At 43.0% G+C, this 19,787-nt stretch overlaps 1 protein-coding gene across 1 annotated transcript in view; it reads left to right on the top strand.

Moving 5' to 3' along the window:
• Positions 1–19,787, top strand: part of PCNX2 (pecanex 2) — a 162,995-nt gene that overhangs the window by 112,984 nt on the left and 30,224 nt on the right. The window contains exons 24-26 of the mRNA XM_064158542.1: positions 3,684–3,742; positions 4,488–4,703; positions 18,566–18,819. Coding sequence (XP_064014612.1) covers positions 3,684–3,742; positions 4,488–4,703; positions 18,566–18,819 — 529 coding nt within the window. The remainder of the gene's footprint in view (positions 1–3,683; positions 3,743–4,487; positions 4,704–18,565; positions 18,820–19,787) is intronic.

Raw genomic sequence — 19,787 nt, 5'->3', positions numbered from 1 at the left:
GGAAAATAATGACATTTCAAGTGGCTTTAAATACCTATCATGCAGAAATCTCCCTAGTAGAAGTTTTACCCCATCCTTAAATGGCTGATCAATTTCTGTTCCTAGAATAACGATCTCTAAGTTTTCCTACCAAGCCAGGAAATTCCCACCCCTCAAGTGGAGGAAAGAGGGAAAAGGATAGAAATAAAGGCCTTTGGTAGATTTTCATTATCTAACTGGTGGCATGATTTGAAAAGGTAACATTTGACAAGCCCCCAGAAGCACAATTTCCTAAGAGGTGATAGACATTGACTTCCACAGACCTCTCACTTCATAATCAGGGCCATTTTTGGAAGGAGAAAATTGACGTAGAAGAAAAAGGCTGACCCAACCTTCTCAAACACAAGATAACAGAAAGCTTAGAAGAAAGGTGGATACTTTTTTTTTCCCAAAGATATTCTGCATAACCATGGCCTTATCACACAGCTCTGCCTAGAGGTTCTACCTTAGGGCACACCTCTATGGGAATTTCTTAGTTAGGATATTAGTATCACCTTAAGGGAGTTAAACAACAAAACTTAAAGTAAGAGGCCATTGGAAGCAAGCTTAAATCATCCACTTTGAGAAGTCCTAGTTGACAGCATAGCCCAGGAGTAAAGGTGTGACTGGTGTGATTATTAGGTGCGGTATATTGTAGTTTAATGCTATGCAAATTCCCATTGCCTTCAAGAAGGTACAAACATAGCTTTGTTTGCTGGCAATTGTGGAAGATTTTTAAAGTCCAGAACGGGTTACCTGATTGAATTTATTCAACTACACTCAATTTCTGGACAGAAGCTTGTTTTACTAAGTTTATTACCCTCCATCTTAGAAAGAGATTAAAATTATACTTCAGAGTATCTGTGTAAGGATTTAACCTTGTCTGGTAGTGTCTGAAAAGGTAAATCCTTTCCTGTTTTTCATGCGCTGAGGCCCATCTTTTATCTGCTTAAGCAGTCATTACTGTGCTTGGAATGGAAGATAAAGCCAAATGGACCCTGGTGTGGTTTTGTTTGTGAGAAATGTTTTGTTTCCTTCCCTTCTTCCTAGTCATGCTGCATTATCTCTCTTGGAGTGTTCTGAAGCACTCATGATTTTACTTGATTGTTTCATGCATCTTTCTCTCAAATTGGAATAAAAAAAAGAAAGAAAGGGGGGAAAAAAAAAAAAAAGAAATGGAACCAGAGCTGCATGCTGGGCAAAGGGATTCCAACTTACTGTAGATTAAAATTTTCTGAAGTCTTTCTTGATTTGTATGGGTCTCAGTATGCAAAATGAACAGAAATGCTTTGTAGGTTGGTAAAAAATGAGGGTAAAGAATAGTATTGACTTCTACTTCATTCTGCCACACTGATTTCAGAGGGACTGGGAGTTAATAAGGAGTATCATAATCTTAAAACACGCATTTAGAAATCAGCAGCATTTCTCTGCTGAGAATAGAAACCTGATTGATTTCCATAACCTAATCTTTCTGCTTACTCTTGCATATGGCACAGGTGTGGGAAGATGTAGATCAGGATAGAAGGATTCTGACAACCTTTTTGAAATAAAATCATTCTTCATATTCTGAACTGCTTAGAAGGCTGTCCCTGTTGCCATTTTCTGTTGCATGGGAAATGGAAATTGCAGTTACAATAAGCTAAGCCATCCAGAGACATGAAGATAAATAATACATCAAATAAAATGCTAGTGTGTGTGTGTATATATATATATGTACACATATGAAAAACACATTTTTTATATATATATATAAAATAGACCTATAATGTGCAATTATCTATATATTGCAATTAGTTACAGTTGATTTTAGTTAAGACTCATATTCTCTCCATCTATATTACTGGCAAAAATCAGTTGCTAGTACGTAGCAGAAGTAAAGTAATAGTGTATGCAGTATCCTGTATACAGTTTATGCAGTATCCTGTATGCAGTTTTTCTGTTGATCAGTTTCCCATAGCTTTCTGAGGGAGGCTGTTGAGGCTGGATAAAAGGCTTTCTAACATTAGGGTCATCAGTGGCATCCTCCTCACAGATGACTTCACCGTGAGCTTGTAGCTTCAGCACAGGAAATTCCAAAGTTCTACATAACTCTTACATTGTAACATGGAATTCTAGGGGCCAATAGTGAAGTAGGGACATATAAACTCTCAGAGAGACTTTGCTGTGCTTCAGAGACATTACCCAGTGTTTACTTCATCCATTTTCAGTGTTATGTAAGCTGTTTTAAAGCCTTCCATATGACTTACACCCTCCGTGCTGCAGTCTTCCTTGTGGCAGGTCTTAAGTTCTCTAAATTCTGGCTTGTACACTGAGTCACCAACTGTCCATGGTTAAAAGCTTTACTGTGTATTTTGTTCCCTGATGAGACAGATACGAGCCAGTTCTACCTGGTCATGCCAATCTCATCACAGTTCAACAAAGAACATAACGAAAACTATGCCTGGGTGACTCCCTCAGCTCCTGTGCTAGGAGAAGTGATGCCTTTGCACTTCTCTCCTTCATTTGCAGGCTGTTGAACAAATGAGAGTCTCACCACTGTCACATGTAGCCTTATGGTGCCTTGTGTTTGGGGCAGTTGGCTTTGTCTTTACTGATTTTCTGCTTTGACTCCACTTTCCAAGGAATAATATTTACATATCTGTTTGGCAGACCTTCTAGTGGTTGAGTATAAAGTAGCACTGCCAGAGCATTATTTCAGGGAAATTTAGATTCACTATAGCAATTCTGTTAGCCAGACTTTCATTTATACCCACTTGGAAGAAGGATGCTTGGGACATGCTTTGGACTTTCAGTGTTGAGTATCCCTAGTCATCACAGCAACCACTTCCTTCTGTTTGACACATTCTTGCCCACACTGATTTACTCATTCCTTATTTTCTGACTTGTCAGTATCTTTTGTTACAGCTAAGAGTATAAGCTCAATTCAGTCTACCTTTTACCTGCTTTCTCTTTTGTCACCATTTTTCCTGTACCATTTATATTCCACTGCTGCAATGAAAATACTGAGGAATGTGTCATTCATAAAGTAGACAGGATTACTGTCTCTATGGGCTAAGACCCTGTAATTTGCTCCTTTTCAGTCAATAAGAATGGCCAGGGACTCTTGTATTGCTGCCTAGCTATATGAAACCAAGAACAATGATTTCCCTCCCCCCCCCTTTTTTCCCCCCCATAGATGTTTTACATCCATGGAAATATTTTTGCACAAAGAAAACTTCATAAGTCCAGCTATTTTCCTTAAGGCTTAAAAGGGAAGAATGCCTGATTTAGCTTTTCTATTCACTGTTTTGGAGACATCTGGCAGATGATGTGCTTCTGGAGCCAGTTCCATTAGTTAGGCATACAGTGTTGTGTGTTATCACAGATGCCAAATTCATAATGGACTCGACTCTACAAGAAGGCAAATGGGGAAGAAGGAGTTTGAGGAAAAGGAGAGGACACAGACTGGTTTTGTTTTGTGTGCCAATAACCTACAGTAGAAATAGAAGTAATGAATCGAAGTAACTGTATATGCTTACTTGGAATAAATTGATGAACAGATTAGAGTATGAACTGCAAAATTATAATCACAGAATGAAAAGGAAATGTAATTTGGGAGGGATATTATTTAAAAAATGAACAAACAAACCAAAAAGAATGGCTGCAAACCATGTCTTTATTTCCAGCACCAAAAGATCGGACCATTCCAACACAAGATTGGCAATTCAGATTGAAAAGGATGCAGGTATGGCCTAGGAGTTTGTGTGTTTTGCTTGTGTGTTTACACCATGAAGGCTTTGCCTGAGAAAGTGAAAAGATGCATGTTTGCAATATACCAAATGAACTCTTAAAATACCTGGTCTAGGGTGGGATGTCCCTGCCTATGGCAGGGAGGTTGGAACTAGATGATCCTCGTGGTCCCTTCCAACCCTGACTGATTCTATTATTCTATGATTCTGTGATCCTCATCCTAAGTCCCAACAAATATTTCATGTGCAAAGCCCTTAAAGATTCCTGCAGGACCAGAAGAAAGAAGTCCCAGTAAAATCATTGGAAGATGTGCTCTAAAAATGAATCTTAGAAGTAATATTCAAATTGAAGCTTATGTACTGAAGTAATCATGCTATCTGGCATCTTAAAATCAAGATCAATATGTAAACATTAAGTTAGCCTTGCAGAGACTTAGAGTGGAGCCAGAAACCTCTTACTGTTGTAAAACACAGAGGTGATTTAATTCAGTCTGAAATACATGTTATTACTAATCTGATCTTCTGTTTATATTGTTCATATTAAACAAGTTCCAGGCCCGATTCTCTGAGGGGTTAAAAACCACTGAGGAGATGCAGATTGTAAAACATATCAGGAAGATAGCATCCTGTTAGAGGAAGAAGCTCTGTGCAGGAATGAAAAAAGAACATGAAACTTTATTCAGAATGGCCTGTTGTATTGTAAATGGTATTCCTTACGAATGTGTGGTACTCTGGTTGTAGGAAATGATGACAATAACCTCAACTCCATTTTCTATGAGCATTTGACAAGATCTCTGCAGGAGTCTCTCTGTGGAGATTTGATTCTGGGCCGCTGGGGAAACTACAACACAGGAGACTGCTTTATTCTGGCATCGGATTATTTAAATGCCTTTGTGCACTTGATTGAAATTGGAAACGGCCTGGTCACCTTTCAGCTCAGAGGGTTGGAATTTCGAGGTAAGGATCCCTGATCGTTTGAATTTAAACAGCAAAACCAGCAACAAACCTTCTCTGTCTATTATAACTGTGAAGTAGGGGATGAAGACGAGGGAACCTGCTCTCTGCCTTCTTACAGATACTTGTTTGCTTGCCTAAAAGCTATCTAATTCTTTGTGTCATTATTTGAATGATGAAACATAGGTGTTAGGAAATTTGGAGTTCTGTCCTGCAGTATCATAAGATTTTTCAGAAGGAGGGGATTTTGAATTACTTGCCTGGTTCACAGATCCTTTAGGTTATACTTAGTTATTATTTTATTCCCTCCATAACCATAAAAAAAAATGAAGTTGGTCTTATAACTGTTCAGCCTCCTTAAAACTTGTGTTTGAAAGAAAACCCAAATATGTTTAAGACTCCTCCAACAGAAAACATCCTGTGTCAGATCATGCAAGATGCTAGTGCTGAAATGGTCTCCATCACAGTAGAAGAAGAGAAGCGAGTGCATTTCCATTAACTTGCATTCTGCTTACAGAAAATCATATTGGCTGATCATCCTTTTGTCTTAAGGGAGTTTACTGTAGGATTTGAAACAAGCAGAAGAAAGACACTTCATTTTCATATTTGAATAATGTGAGTTCTGTGGGTAGGGGTTTTTTTCCCTTTATGCAGTTGCCACCCGCTGCTGGGTCCCTCCCTATCATCACTATCCCCAGTTCAGGACAACTGATGAAAACATGTGGTTCGAGGATCCTCTCATGTGCTAGCTGGATAAAAAGAACAATGTCCAAGCAGATGGGCTTAATGAACTGGAATGTGAATAGTGAACAGCTGGATAGTTTTGTTGCAAAGTGGTTTGGGATGGCTTTGAGCTAGGTTGGTTCATGACCAGGTGAATGCCATTTTGCAATTGGATCTGAGAGCAAAGCTCGAAAATTACAGTGTACCACCTGTCAAGGCATCTCTGTGTTCTCTAAAATCACTCTGTAAGTAACTGGGTGGACCTGAAAATTGACCTTTTGCAGGTTGCTCTAACACTCTTTAGTGTTAGTATTGCAGCTGGTTCGTTTTGTGAATAGATTGGACATGTCTGCTTAAGGACCCTCAACAGGTCTTTAGATTCAGCTGGGGCTGAGCCCCACAGCATCTCATGTGTTCCATGAATTCTCATTTAGAGCTAGCAGAGCCGTTGTCCTGAATACCCCCTTCCAAAAATAAGAGAAAATGTGCAGTTAGTTTGTGTCCTCACAGACACAGTATGTAAGGAAGATTTCTCCAGTTTTCAGAACATTATTTCCAGGTACAATAGATATTATGGGAAGAGAAACTATCACTATGTGAACACTGTTATTTGGCCTGGAATGAGAAGCCATGTAGGACTGAATAAGGCAACGTGCCTGAGGAAAGAACAGCTATAGTATTTGACATGCCATGTGAAAGTTGAACCTCACCAGACCTGGGCAGGACTGTTTAGAAGGAGTTGTAGCACTGTGATGAGGGGCAATGGTTTTAAACTGGAACAGGGCAGATTTAGGTTGGATATAGGAAAGACGTTCTTTATAATAAGAGTGGTAAAATACTGGAACAGATTGCTCAGGGATGTGGTTGAGGCTCTGTCCCTGGGGACATGAAAGATTAGGTGTGGCCCTGGGCAGAATGATCTAGTTAGAGGTGTTCCTGCTCACTGCAGGGTAGTTGGACAAGATGACCTTTGAGGATTCCTTCTAACCCAATGCAGTGTGTGAATGTGAGCACGGGTGCCAGACAAACCACGTGAACTACAAAGGAGTCCAAGGTAAACTGAGGACCTCAGAAGCCTCATGGACTCCATGTGGGCAGATAACCTCCTGTGTGCCTAATGGAGCCCTGCTAAGGTGGTGGGCTGACACTAGGGAGTTGATTGTGTCTTCAGGTAACCCTGGAAGGCTGGTGTGCTTTAGATAAACTATGCTGCATTACCATGCCCTTCCTCTAACAGGTTTTGTCCTTGTGTGAACCTAGGCTGCTCTGGCGGCACCACAGGGGTTACACAAGGATGTGCAGATACTGAGTCGCTGAACCTGAGTAAAAGAAGTCAGAAGAGCTAACATGAAATGTGAAGCTGTGCAGGGGTGTTGGCCAAAGACTGCTCCAAGAGAACTGTGAAAGCTAAGACTGACCTGAAACTCTTCCTCAGAAGGTTTCCTTTGCTCCTCCTTTTGAGCAGGATTGCTGCCTGCAGGGGCAGGAAGCTAGAGCCGGCTTCCCCCACCAGTACCAAGATCTATCTCCCACACAGACTAGGCATGTTCTTCACCATTTCAAATCTTGGAAATACACTGCCCTGGAAGAACCTGGTGGTTTACAAAGTCACTTTTAAGCACTAGGCTGAATTCCTCTGCTTTCAGCATCTTACCTTCCTATTTTTAGTTATCTGGTCACACACTGTTTTTCCCTTCTACAGTTTAACTGGGCATTCACACAGGAGCCTTGATTCTTTTCATTGTTCAGAATGGTTTCCCACAAGGAGGAAAAACAGGGCTAGAGGAAGAACATGAAATCTATAATTTCTGGTCTTTGGCTGCTTAACTTCAATTTCAAACCGGTAATCTCAATTGAGGGCCCTAAAAATCTGCTCTCCCTTAATTAGGAAGTGTGTGTTTGCTTTGGAAATGAATGAATCACGACAGTGTTCTCTGCATCTGTGACTGGTTTCTGTTTACAAGTGAACCAAAAACAGTTTTTGCATCGTGCAGCTCTGGATTTTCCTATGTGTGTTTTCCACTGTGGCAGCTGAAAAGCTGTGCTGGCAATACTGCTAAAGTAGAGCTTGGGGAAAGGGTCATAGAATCTTCTGAATTGGAGTGTACCAGGGGCAGGAGGTTACTACCTCCCCGTTTTGAGGTCCAGCCTGATTGAGGGTTGGCGTTACATTGATGTAGATGCCTTTCTAACTGTATGTAATAGAGGCATGTGTCTCAAGTTTTAAATGAAACAACAAGCCAAACCCACAACCATACCTCTTCAGGCAGGGTAATAAAATATAGACTGAGCAAACAGAAAGAAAAGAGTCAGCAAAACTGGGATTTCTCTCATGCACCATTAGTCCTGTTCAGATTAAGCACCTTGAGTGACTTAGCGTTTCATTCTTCCGTTCTAAGGATAAAGAGGGGCTGTCTCTCCATCATGTCATTTATCCTGTGTCTAAAGCAGACAGCAGTCTCAATACCTCTAGGAACTGAGAGCAGCTGCCAAAGTCCTTCTTCACCAAAAACAAAGAGAGAACAGTAATGAGCTCAGGCTAGGTGAAGACTTCCAGGTGTCTGCACGTTGGTGTGCAGGAATCAAGCTCTTTGGTAACTTAACTCTGCTGTGTTACACCTCAGCAGTACGCTAAAAGCAGCCTGCCAGAAGAAATACATAATGTATCACTTCATTTGCAAGGAAGAGCAGGGGAAAACACACAGTCAGAGAACATGCAGGAAGAATATCAAAATACCTAGCTCCCACATGTTCCCTGTAGAACAAGAAAGACTTAAAATATTTTCCTGTTTAGTCTGTGCCTCTTCAAAATATCTTTTGGAGAATATCCAGTTAGGCATTACATGTGCCGAGGTTAGTTATGGATGGGGATGCTGAAATCTTGAGGAGCTGTTTCCTAGCTGATGCTTGGTATTCTTTAATCATGTAATTAATTTCTAAGTGTCTTCTGTGGGTTTTTTTTTGTTATGCATGTTGCACATACAATATTCATGCTTCATTTAGAACTTCATTAGATGAATCAAGGAAAGAAGGGCAGAGCAGGCACAGATATAATTGTACGTAGTAGAAGGCAGCTGTGGCAGCAGGATGGGATTGCCTGTGGGGTTTTTGTGTTAGCTGGCTTATTTTCAACACAAAATGGTGTGTGAATGTAGCTAGTTTAGGGTATATACTTGAGGCACAGTAATGATATCTAAGAAGTCAGAACAGTTACTAATTTTCTTCACTGTATGTGTACAGTGTGTAGTTGTATTGCAGTAGCCAACTACATTATGTGTAAGGAGTATCTATTAGTGTTTGATTCTTGTGTCTGAAGGTGTCCCAGTTTAGGGCCATGAGCTACCTGGGACTGGAGGACAGAAATGATACTCCTTTTGAAGAGTAAGAATGAAGATACTGCACACTGATTGGAAGTTTAAAGGCAGATTCTATTTATAGGTGCATATATGCAAAAACCAATCAGGTAGAATGAATACATCCACAAGCTAGGCCAAGCCTATTGGATAAAACCTTCCACAATCCTCCACCCGCTCCACCTTCAGCAGTCCTGAGAATAGGCCAAAACTGCCCTCTCCAGCTTATGCCTACAAGGCTTCAGCAGAGTGCGTGATGCAGCTCAGATTTCCTTGCCAGCTAGAAGCCATCTCCCCCACACAAACCCAAACCGTCAGATGAGTAGGGACGTGTGCTCTTCCCAGAGAAAAGAGGTGAAGGGAGGAAAGGCAGGGAGGAGAAGAGAAGACAGTGGTATCAGCCAGGCACTGCTCTATAAGCTATGATACCGGAAAGCAGAACAGAATAACAACATTACAATATTCTGGGACATCCAGGTTTGTCCCCTGGGATGGGACTTCATTTCTAGTTTTCTTAAGGGAACCCAGGACCCCTCAAACTACCACAGAAGGCTCTCTAGCACTAGCAAGAATCATTCTTTATTTAAACAGAGGCTACAACTTCCACTGTTTGCTTTTGCAAATAAATTCTGGCTGTTGGGAAACCTCCACATCTTTACCAAGATCACCCTCCTGATCAGTGTATGCACCACACCATCTAAAGGTATTGTTAGATTAGAATGAGTTCAGGGAAGAGCAGCCATTTTTTACAGATGTCTTCAGAGAAAAAGTTAAAACCCAAAAGTACATTGTTTTTAGGAAAGGACAGAGGCTGAGACACAGTGCTCAGGTATATCAGATGCATGAACACAAAGGATGCCACTGAGGTCTCTTTAGGCTTTGTGATTTAATTAATAATGGCATGAAACAAGGAGTTAGGATATTTATGTTGAATGCAAGCAGTCTGTGAGGTACAAGTCTTTCTAGGTGTACAACAATGCTTCAGCAATGGAAATCATCTCTGAATTTCAAATAAGCTTGGAATAGTTTCTGTAACACAGACTAAAAAAAGAAGTTGTGGTGGGTTTTTTTTTCCCTTCCCTCCTTCCACAATTTTATGTATGGGTGCATTGGAAAAGACTTCTGTAAGGAAGGAAAATATTGCTGCATGTGCTACAACCTTTTCATTGAGCAGATGTCGTTGTGGGAAACAAAATAGTGCCTCTTGCACAGCATTCCAAAAGAGGTGAAAAGGGAAGTTTTTGTGGTATTTGGTAGCTGAAAACTTAACAGCTTGAGTCTTTAGAGAATGCTTTCTTCCACCTGGGTTTCCATAGTGTGTCTCTGTGGACCGAGAAAAGGAAATGTTTCTGAGGGGAGACAATGCCTGTTATTAGACCCAACAGATCTGTTTTGAAAACCAGACTGTTTTTCAGATCTACAAGCACCCAAAGCAGTTGACAGGCAAATCATGATGCTATAGCTAATAGCTTTGATATTTGAGAAATTGATACTGTATTTTAAGTCCTGAGATTTTACTTAGAAACAACCGAGGTAATTGAAGCCCAGTTCCACAAGGAAAAGAGCAGGAAGGAGACAAGATAAATTGTTGGTTTCAGGATGTGTCCAGTTCTGGGGTTCATGGGTTGCATCTGGGAGCTCAGTTCATTTCTTTAAGTATTTGGTTTTCTGTGTGTTTAAAGCCACAAAAGATGCTTGTTTCAGTTTGGGTCACCACAGTATAGGAGGAACATTGAGGTGCTGGAGCAGATGCAGAGAAGGGTGATGAGGCTGGTGAGAGGTCTGGAAAACATGGCCTATGAGGAGTGCCTAAGGGAGCTGGGGTTGTTTAGTCTGGAGAAGAGGAGGTTGAGAGAGGACCTTATTGCCCTCTACAACTACCTAAAAGGAGGTTGTAGTGAGGTTGGAGCTGGCCTCTTCTTCCAAATTACTAATGATAGGACAAGAGGAAATGGCCTCAAGTTGTGCCAGGGGAGGTTTAGGTTGCATGTTGTGAGGAAGTTCTTTACTGAGCAGGTGGTCAGACACTGGAACAGGCTGCCCAGGGAGGTGGTGGAGTCACCATCCCTGGAGGTGTTTAAAAGGAGAGTGGATGTGGTACTTGAGGCTATGGTCTGGTGATGAGGAATGCTGGGATGAAGGTTGGACTGGATGCTCCTGGTGGTCTTTTCCAACCATAGCAATTCCTAGTGATTAGATGTTGTGCTGAGGGATTTGGGTTAGTCAAGGACTTGTCAGTGTGAACCTAATGATTGCACTCAGTGTTCTTGAAGGTCTTTTCCAATGTAAGAAATTCTCTGATTCTGTTTCAGGAGAGGATGACCTTTCAATGGCTGTAATTGTGCTCTTTGTGCTTTTTTTGGGGTGATCACTTGCTCCTTACTAAACTGCTATCCAGAGCCTTTTCCATCAGAATTCAGGAATACTCAGATTTGCAGCAGAGTTTGGTGGAGCAGAGTCAGATATTTCCAGTGTAGTGCATTTATTTGTAAGAAATTTCTGTCTGTGATTTTGCTACACAGATGGTGAACGACCAGGAATTTTTGTTGAACTGCTGATGAAGAGGCCTACAAATGGGTTTATTTTTTGAGCTTCAGTCCATATTTGTGGCTCCCATCTCTATACCCAGCTCCATTGCTCAGACTTGACACCTAGTTAAATCCACTAGTCCAAAACTGGTTCTTTGGTTCACAGACTTTAAAGTTTGACAGTGCCTAGTGCAGGAGACTGATCTATGATCTTCACAGCTGTGGGTTGGGATTAGTGCATAAGCCTTATGAGCCCTTTTGATGTACATTTGCACTCCAGTTCCTTATTATACATCACAGTCTTTAGTGCTCAAACTATTGCTACCTTCAGCCATGATAATTAGTCCCCATTCTGGATGTGTTATTAAGTGTTGCATGGAAATGAAAACTTCTTGTAGAAGTATGTGATAGTGTCAGGTGATTATTTTCTGGCCCTTCAGATCTGAAGAAAACTTTTTACTGACTGGATCACCAAAGTTAAGTTTAGAAGCAAACTTTGATTTCACCCTTAAAGTCTAGAGGGCTGGGTGGTCATTTAGGTGTATTTTATGTGTCTTGAAGAAAAATTACAGTCTTCAGTTTCAATTTTCTCATTTCCATTTAGGTCAGATCATTCTAGCAGAGCACAAGTCAGTCCTCGAATCCTGATGTGTTAGGAAAATAGAAAGAGCTCCAAGTTCTCACTGTGGTTTTCTCCTGAGCTCACATGGGTTGACCTTGCTTTGTTGAGCTGGCACATGTTTTTGCATTGATGGATTTTTGGCAGCCATCCAGTCTTAGCTATCTTACAAATGAATCAGTCTCATCTGTGCTAGCAAGGGTCACAGTGAGTGTCTAATCTTGAGTGAAGTGCAAGACATTATTTTCTTCTTGCTGCAGAAAGGAATGTAAAATAAATGATTTCTCTGAGATTTTAACAGGAGGGGTTGAATCTGGGTTAGAAGTGAAGCTGGGCAGTGAGTGGCTGGAGAGCAGCCCTGAGGAGAGGGACTTGGGGGTGCTGGTGGACGAGAAGCTCAACATGAGCCAGCAGTGTGCACTTGCAGCCCAGAGGGTCAACCAGATCCTGGGCTGCATCAGGAGAAGTGTGGCCAGCAGGGCCAGGGAGGTGATTCTCCCTCTCTACTCCACTCTGGTGAGACCCCACCTGGAGTATTGCATCCAGTTCTGGAGCTCCCATTACAAGAAGGATGTGGAGATGCTGGAGTGTGTCCAGAGAAGGGCCACGAGGATGCTCAGAGGGCTGGAGCAGCTCTGCTATGAGGACAGACTGAAAGAGTTGGGGCTGTTCAGTCTGGAGAAGAGGAGGCTCCCAGGTGACCTTCTTGCGGCCTTCCAGTATCTGAAGGGGCCTACAAAAAAGCTGGAGAGGAACTTTCCAGGCTCTCAGGGAGTGACAGGACTAGGGGGAATGGAGCAAAGCTGCAGATGGGTAGGTTCAGACTGGATGTGAGGAGGAAGTTGTTGAGCATGAGAGTGGTGAGAGACTGGAATGGGCAGCCCAGGGAGGGGGTTGAGGCCCCATCCCTGGGGGTGTTTAAGGCCAGGCTGGATGGGACTCTGGGCAGGCTGATCTAGGGTAGGGTGTCCCTGCCCATGGCAGGGGGGCTGGAACAAGATGATCCTTATGGTCCTTTCCAACCCTGACTGATTCTATGATTCTCTGATACTGAGGATGATATAGAATTAATAAATATTTTATTTATATAAAGAAAATTTCCTCAAACTTATTTACAGTTAACACAACCAGCTTCTATTACACAGTTGGTAAAACTATTTTTGCAGCATGTATCTATACAGTCAGATTAAATTTAAAGGATTTAGGAAAGGGTTTGGAAAGTTTAAACAACTGGAGAGTCTTGCAGCACAAACTCCTGCTTAAATGTTAACCATGAACTTCCACAAACTTCAGAAAAGAGACTCAGTTTACTCACTGGTTAAAGTCTCAGTATTTGTAATCCAAAAGTGTGTGTAGAAGCATAAATGAGGAGAAGTAGAGTCCCAGCCACATGGTGGCCTTCCCTGTGGTGTTGATGCAGCAGGGCTTTGCTGCCTGTGCAGCTCAGATTGAGCACGATGTCTGACAAGGTCCAGAGATGCGAGGCAAGTCCTCCGTGGCTCTCAGGAGGTCATCAGAGTAGTAAGCCACCTGGGTAGGGCAGGATCCAGGTTTATGGGCTGGAGCAGCCCAGTCGAGTGCTGTGTACAGCAGAGGAGTGGGCGCTCAGGCTGGAGCGACTGGCCGGCAGGTCCCGATCTTGCAGCTCACTGCTAAGTCATTGCCTAGACTTGGCTAGAGAAGATGGATTCAGGCTCGGCTCAGCTCAAGTGGGCAGCTGTATCCCAGTGTGGGGCAAGCCCTTTGAGCCCTTTGGCTGAGTGTGGAAGACAGGTAGGGTCAGATCTTCCCTTTGTGTGGGGGACGAGTCCCCAGCTCCATGCGGTGCAAGGCAAACAGTGGACAAAACTGTCCCAGGTTGAGGCTATAGGGTTACAAACAATTTCTGGGGACTAGAAGATTGTTATTCAATCCCAAAATTCTGCTATCTCTTTACAGACTGACCAGAAGGTCAGTTTGCTCTCCTTTCCTCCTCCTCCTGCCCTGAGTGTGTGGCAGGGGCCACTCTATTGGGAACATGTAAGCAGTAGGCTTCTTGGATGGTGGAGGTGCTGGGGGGGAGGGAGGATTGGAGCACTGGGGAGTGTAGATATAGTTTTTTGGGGATGGGGGAAACTTCAAGGGGTTTGCCATGGTAATTGCTTTTGTAATGCCTATTGCTGTTTTCTCTCTCTAAATATAATTCTGTATTTTCTCTCCAGTTTGATTTGAGAGTTTAATCTCTGTCGTGCTCCCTTAAAAAAAAACCCACGACAAAAACAAAGGTGGCAGAGCAAACAAAAGAAGCTGGCTAGGTTTTAAGTGGGATAAGTATCTTTGACCAGTAGCAACAGCTAAAAACACCCCCAGAACCGATCCTAAGCTATTTCACACAAAAAGGGAGATGCCTTGCATCTGTGACCTGCGTTTACCAAAGACACAGCAGGCTGCACAGCAAGGCCAAATGTGGTGGCTGTGATAGACTGAGAGGTGCCATGGCTTTTGCCTGCTTTCCTGAGCTGCTTCTACCCAGGAAGGAGAGAGGGGCTGGGGCCCAAGGTGGGTATTATTCAAGGAGGTGTTTGAACATGTCTCAGATACATATTCTACATATAATTTGGACCTTCTACCACACTAATTGCCAGTGAAAACATTTTCCTGTAGTTTAATATTTAATGGTACTTCAGTTAATTATATTGCAGAGCTGAAGCGCATGTTCTGCTCCCTGCTCTTTCATTTTATGAATAATTCTCTCAGACTTGCTTCAACTTGACATTTTTTTTGGAGAAGCAATATAAAAATTATCATTTACATCATCAGCTGGCAGCATATACGCAAGTTTAGGGTCAGCCTCTGTAAAAGATGTACACAAATGCTTGACTTCATTTACTGTGACGTGGCCCTTTGGGCTCAATGAATAAAGCTGAGCACATGCCCTTAGTCTCTTCGGTGCCAGCATACAGACTAATGAACCAGAGAGGATTGATGTAGGCACTGGTAAAGTGACATTTCTCACTAATGTGCAAATCTGTGGCAGTGGTGTTGAACCAATGCGTTATGGATTAAAGTAAGGCTCAATTAAAGAAGAGGGGAAATTACCAGAGACTTTCCAGAACTGACTGCAAGAACTGGGAAGGAACCAATGTGCACTTGAGCATCAAGGCTGCATTTTGTCTACGCAGACCTGAGTGGTTTTACTAAGTGTCATTTGGAAATACCGATCAGCGGCACAGTGGCAGGAGCAGGGATTTGATGTTTTGTCACAGCGCAGGCTGTGGCTCAGCTGGCACCTTTAAACTTAACAGGGATGCCCCAGAGGCTCTGCAAGCAGTCAAGACACCAAATCCTCAGAGTGGTAGTACTTAAGTCTTTCAAATGGCTTTTGTTAAGCAAGTGCATGTTTGTCAACTGTGGAAGAGCAGAGACCTGATTTCATTCCTTGGAATGAGTTTGCAAAATGACCATATGAGCTCCTTTGGTTGGTTTCTAGAGCTTCCAGTAATAACATCCAGTTAAAATGTCTCTCACTCCCCAATCTCAATGTTGATTGCATGCACTATAGTGGCATTTTAACTTTAGTTGATTAAAATTATGTAGCAAAGATGATTTGGAGAAAATTTGACTTGTTTAATTAGCTGAGAATGCAAATAATTCTTCTGGCATCTTCTTCTATTTGCTATGCATGTGGTGACAGCTTCCCTCAGACATTGAAGGCCCCTGAAATTCACCTATTATTTTCCTTGCCAGCCTTTTTAGGCCCCAAATGTCACAAAATCTGTGGCTTAAGAAAAGTAGTAATTACAGAATCTGCAGCAGTAGTGATTGCTATTTATTAAGATAATACAGAGAGCATGTGGAAACAGCCAGCATTCCTTAGGAATTAAGTGTGATACTTCCACAGTAAAAGAAAAGGAAATGATTTAAGAATAGTTACAGAGACTGAGCAAAGCCATCTCTTATTGGTGGGTCCACAGGGGTGCCACAGAGATGATCAGAGGGCTGCAGCTCCCCTCCTACAAAGACAGGGTTGAAAGCATTTGAGCTATTCAGCTTGGAGAAGAGAAGGCTCCAGGGAAACCTTGTAACCACATTTCAGTAGCTGAAGGGGACCTACAGGATGGCCAGGGAAGGACTGACTGGAAGGGCTTGTAGTGGCAGGACAAGGGCCAATGGTTTAAAACTGGAGTGGGGTAGATTTAGGTTGGACATAAGGAAGAAGCTTTTTACAATAAGAATGATAAAATACTGGAACAGGTTCCCAGAGATGTGCTTGAAGACCCATCTCTGGAGACATTAAATATCTGACTTGATGTAGCCCTGGGCAGCCTGATCTGTCCCTGCTCACTGCAGGTAGGTTAGACAAGATGACCTTTGAAGGTGCCTTCCAACCCAACACAATCTGTGAATGTGTAATTCCCTAAGGGGATCAGTGGCAATAGTTTATTAGGGTTGTATTTTTCATCACTTATAAACATTTTGTCTGGAGAAGACCGAGGGGTGACCTCATTAATCTTTGGAAAGATGTAAAGGGTGAATGCCAGGAGGATGGAGCCAGGCTCTTCTTGGTGATGCCCAATGAGAGAACAAGGGGCAATGTGTGGAAACTGAGGGGTACAAAGTTCCCCATGAGCATGAGGTGGAATTTTTTCACTGTGAGCATGACAGAACACTGCAACAGGCTGCCCAGGGGGGTTGTGGAGTCTCACTCTCTAGAGATATTAAAACACACCTGAATGTGTTCCTGTGTGATCTGGTGTAGGTGATCCTGCTCTGGCAGGAGGGCTGCACTGGATAATCTTTTGAGGTCCCTTCCAAGCCCTAGCATTCTGTGATTCCTTAATGCAAGGGGGAGAGTGATTTGCTTTAGGCAATCACCCAGATGCTATCTGTTCTTCATTGTTTGCCTCATCCTTAACTTCCAGTGCCACTTTCTTGTTGTGCAAGGGTGACTAACAGGGACCCATATCCATTCCCCCTTGTTTCTTGGGTCACCTCTCTCCATTAGGGGCACCTGCGGAGCCGAGTCCCGCAAGTTGAACTTCCTTTTGCATTCCTTTGTAGTCCTTTGTCTTGTTGCTTCTTCCATCAGCTCAGCCACCATGCTGAGCAGATCATTCACCTGTTCACATCTAGCACAGGTGTTGTCTCTGCCACCCTCCATTACAAGTGCCAGGCTCCAGCACTCTTTGCAGCCAGGGGTCTGGATACCTACGTGTTTGTGTGCCACCTCTGTCTGGGTACCCCCAGTTTTCCTAACAGCATTTGGCTGAGTTGTAACTGTTGCTGGATCTCTTCAGGCAACTGACCTGGCAGGCTCCCAGGGCATGCCCAGAAGACTCACCCTTGATTCGACTTGTGTTTAGTGGCAGGGACTCAGCCCATGCCTGTCCCTGCCTTCCTCACAAGAGAGCCCAGAACCCAGCTGGGTGCTGCCCACTGCTCCCAAAACACTGATCTCTGGGTCTGCTGCTGGGACTGACTGGTTGCAATGGCAGTCACTCAGCTGTTGTGAGCAACTGATAGCCAAATTCTTCTCCCATAAGGTGACAAAGTGGAAGCAGGTCTATTGGTCCTGGAAAGGGGTGTTCATAGCTCTTGAACTGTAACACAGCATCTAGCACCTTCCTCTCCTGGGGAGACTGTTTGGAGGGTGACTGAGCCAGCTCTCTTGGGGGGTGGTGCTGCAGCACTGCCAGAAGGCCCATACAAGACATATCTGTAATTCATCCTATAGGATGTGGCCTTGAAAGATGGCTTATGTACAGATGCAGTGGAGACCTAAGTTCTGAAACAGCTCACGAAGAGTCTGTTTTAAAAAGGTGCTTACAATGAGAACATGGAACTCATGTAATTTGAGATTGAGGTGGGGGAAGACTTGGGTGTCCACCTCGGTTTTGACTTATACTACCCTAAATAGTATAGAAACCACATTCAAGGCTTCAAATCCTGAAATGTTCAGCTTGGCCACTGAGCGTGTGCAGAACAGGCCAGAAATGCAGAGTCTGCAGAGCAGATGTTTATGCATCTGCCTCATGCCTTCTTTTTGAGTTATCATCTCTTTTCCAGAAATGTACTCTATTTTGACCTAAAGGTCATGTAAGAGGCTAATGATAAAGTTGTTCTGTCCTAATGATGTGCTGTCACCAGTGCTGTTCATTAGATATGTTTGATCCAGCATAACTTTGACTTTGGTGGGAGAGAGAACACATCTTGGTAAATACTGGTTTTTGGAGCCTTCATCCCAAGAGAGTTTGCTAAACCCCAGATTTTACACTGTAAAATCTTTGTTTGTGTCCTGTATGTTATTTGAAGAAACAGACTGAGCTTTGGATCAATTTGTTTAACGTGCCTGATGGAGCTAAACTCTTTAATGTTGCCTCCTAGTGAGTTTTATTAAGGCAGAAACTGTGGTTTTTAGTTTAGCTCAGTTCAGAACCAAATGCATAGAACATCAGATCGGGCCCTCTTGGCTTTTGTAAGTGATAGTAAATAAGTAATGTTCAGCACTTTATTTGCTACTGCACACATAGCAATAGGCACATTAATTTGTTTCTGTAGCTTCTCCTATTAGATTATCACTAAGTACATAGAGCCCTGGAAGAAGTTGTTTGTTTTCTCCTCCTCCAATAACTGGCAGCATACTCTTCTTTTCTCACTGCCAAGGGACATATTGCCAGCAGAGAGAAGTGGAAGCTATAACAGAAGGAGATGAAGACAATGAAGGTTGCTGCTGTTGTAAGCCTGGGCACTTGCCTCACTTGTTATCATGTAACGCAGCCTTTAACCTCCGATGGCTGACTTGGGAAATAACACGAACCCAGTACATCCTGGAAGGATACAGCATCATTGATAACAACGCTGCAACCATGCTGCAAGTGTTTGATCTGCGGAGAATACTTATCAGATACTATATAAAGGTAAACTCTTTGCTAAAGTGTACTTTATTCCTAAGCAGGTTTGTCAAATTTGACTATAGACAGAAGTACACCTTCAGGTTGGGGCCTTATATTTATTACTTTGCAGTTAGACTGGCTTGATGTTATATAAGGATAATTAATTCATCTCTCTCTTTGCTACATTTGATTCTGACCACTTAGAGTTAGTACAGAAAGTCATAGGCATGCTGAAGCAGAAATCAAGAAGGTGCATTAACATCCTCTAGTGATGAAATCAGAGGAAGCATTCTTGCAAAGCAAAACCTTACTGATGGCTCATTATCTCTTCTTATCATCGGATCATAGAATGGTCTGGGTTGGAAGGGGCCTCCAAAGGTCATCCAGTCCAACCTCCACTGCAGTCAGCAGTGGCATCCTCTATTACGTCAGGTTACCCAGAGCCTTGTTGAGCCTCACTTTGAATATCTCCAGGGATGGGGCCCCAACCACCTCCCTAGCCAACCTATTTCAGTGTTTCACCACCCTCCTGGTAAACAACTTGTTCTTAACATCCAATCTAAACCTGCTCTTCTCTAGTTTGAGGCCATTGCCCCTTGTCCTGTCACTGCAAGCCTTTGTAAACAGTCTCTCCCCATCCTTCTTGTAGGCCCCTTTCAGGTACTGGAAGGCCACTATTAGGTCTCCCTGGAGCCTCCTTCAGGCTGAAAAACCCCAGCTCACTCAGCCTGTCTTTGTAAGCAGAGGTGCTCCAACCCCCTGATCATTTTTGTGGCCCTCCTCTGGACCTACTCCATCAGGTCCACGTCCTTCCTGTATCAAGGGCTCCTGTATTCAGACACACTTCCCTAGGTGAGGTCTCACCAGAGCAAAGTAGCAGAATCACCTCTCTGGATCTGCTAGCAGTGCATCTTTTGATGCAGCCCAGGATGTAATTTGCCTTTTGGGCTGCAAGCTCACACTGTCTGCTCATGTCCAGCTTCATATTCATC

The sequence above is a fragment of the Pogoniulus pusillus genome, chromosome 18 (genome assembly GCF_015220805.1).
Source record: "Pogoniulus pusillus isolate bPogPus1 chromosome 18, bPogPus1.pri, whole genome shotgun sequence".
Classification (NCBI taxonomy): domain Eukaryota; kingdom Metazoa; phylum Chordata; class Aves; order Piciformes; family Lybiidae; genus Pogoniulus; species Pogoniulus pusillus.
The sequence above is the reverse complement of the archived record's forward strand: the minus strand, read 5'-3'. Positions and strand labels throughout refer to the sequence as shown.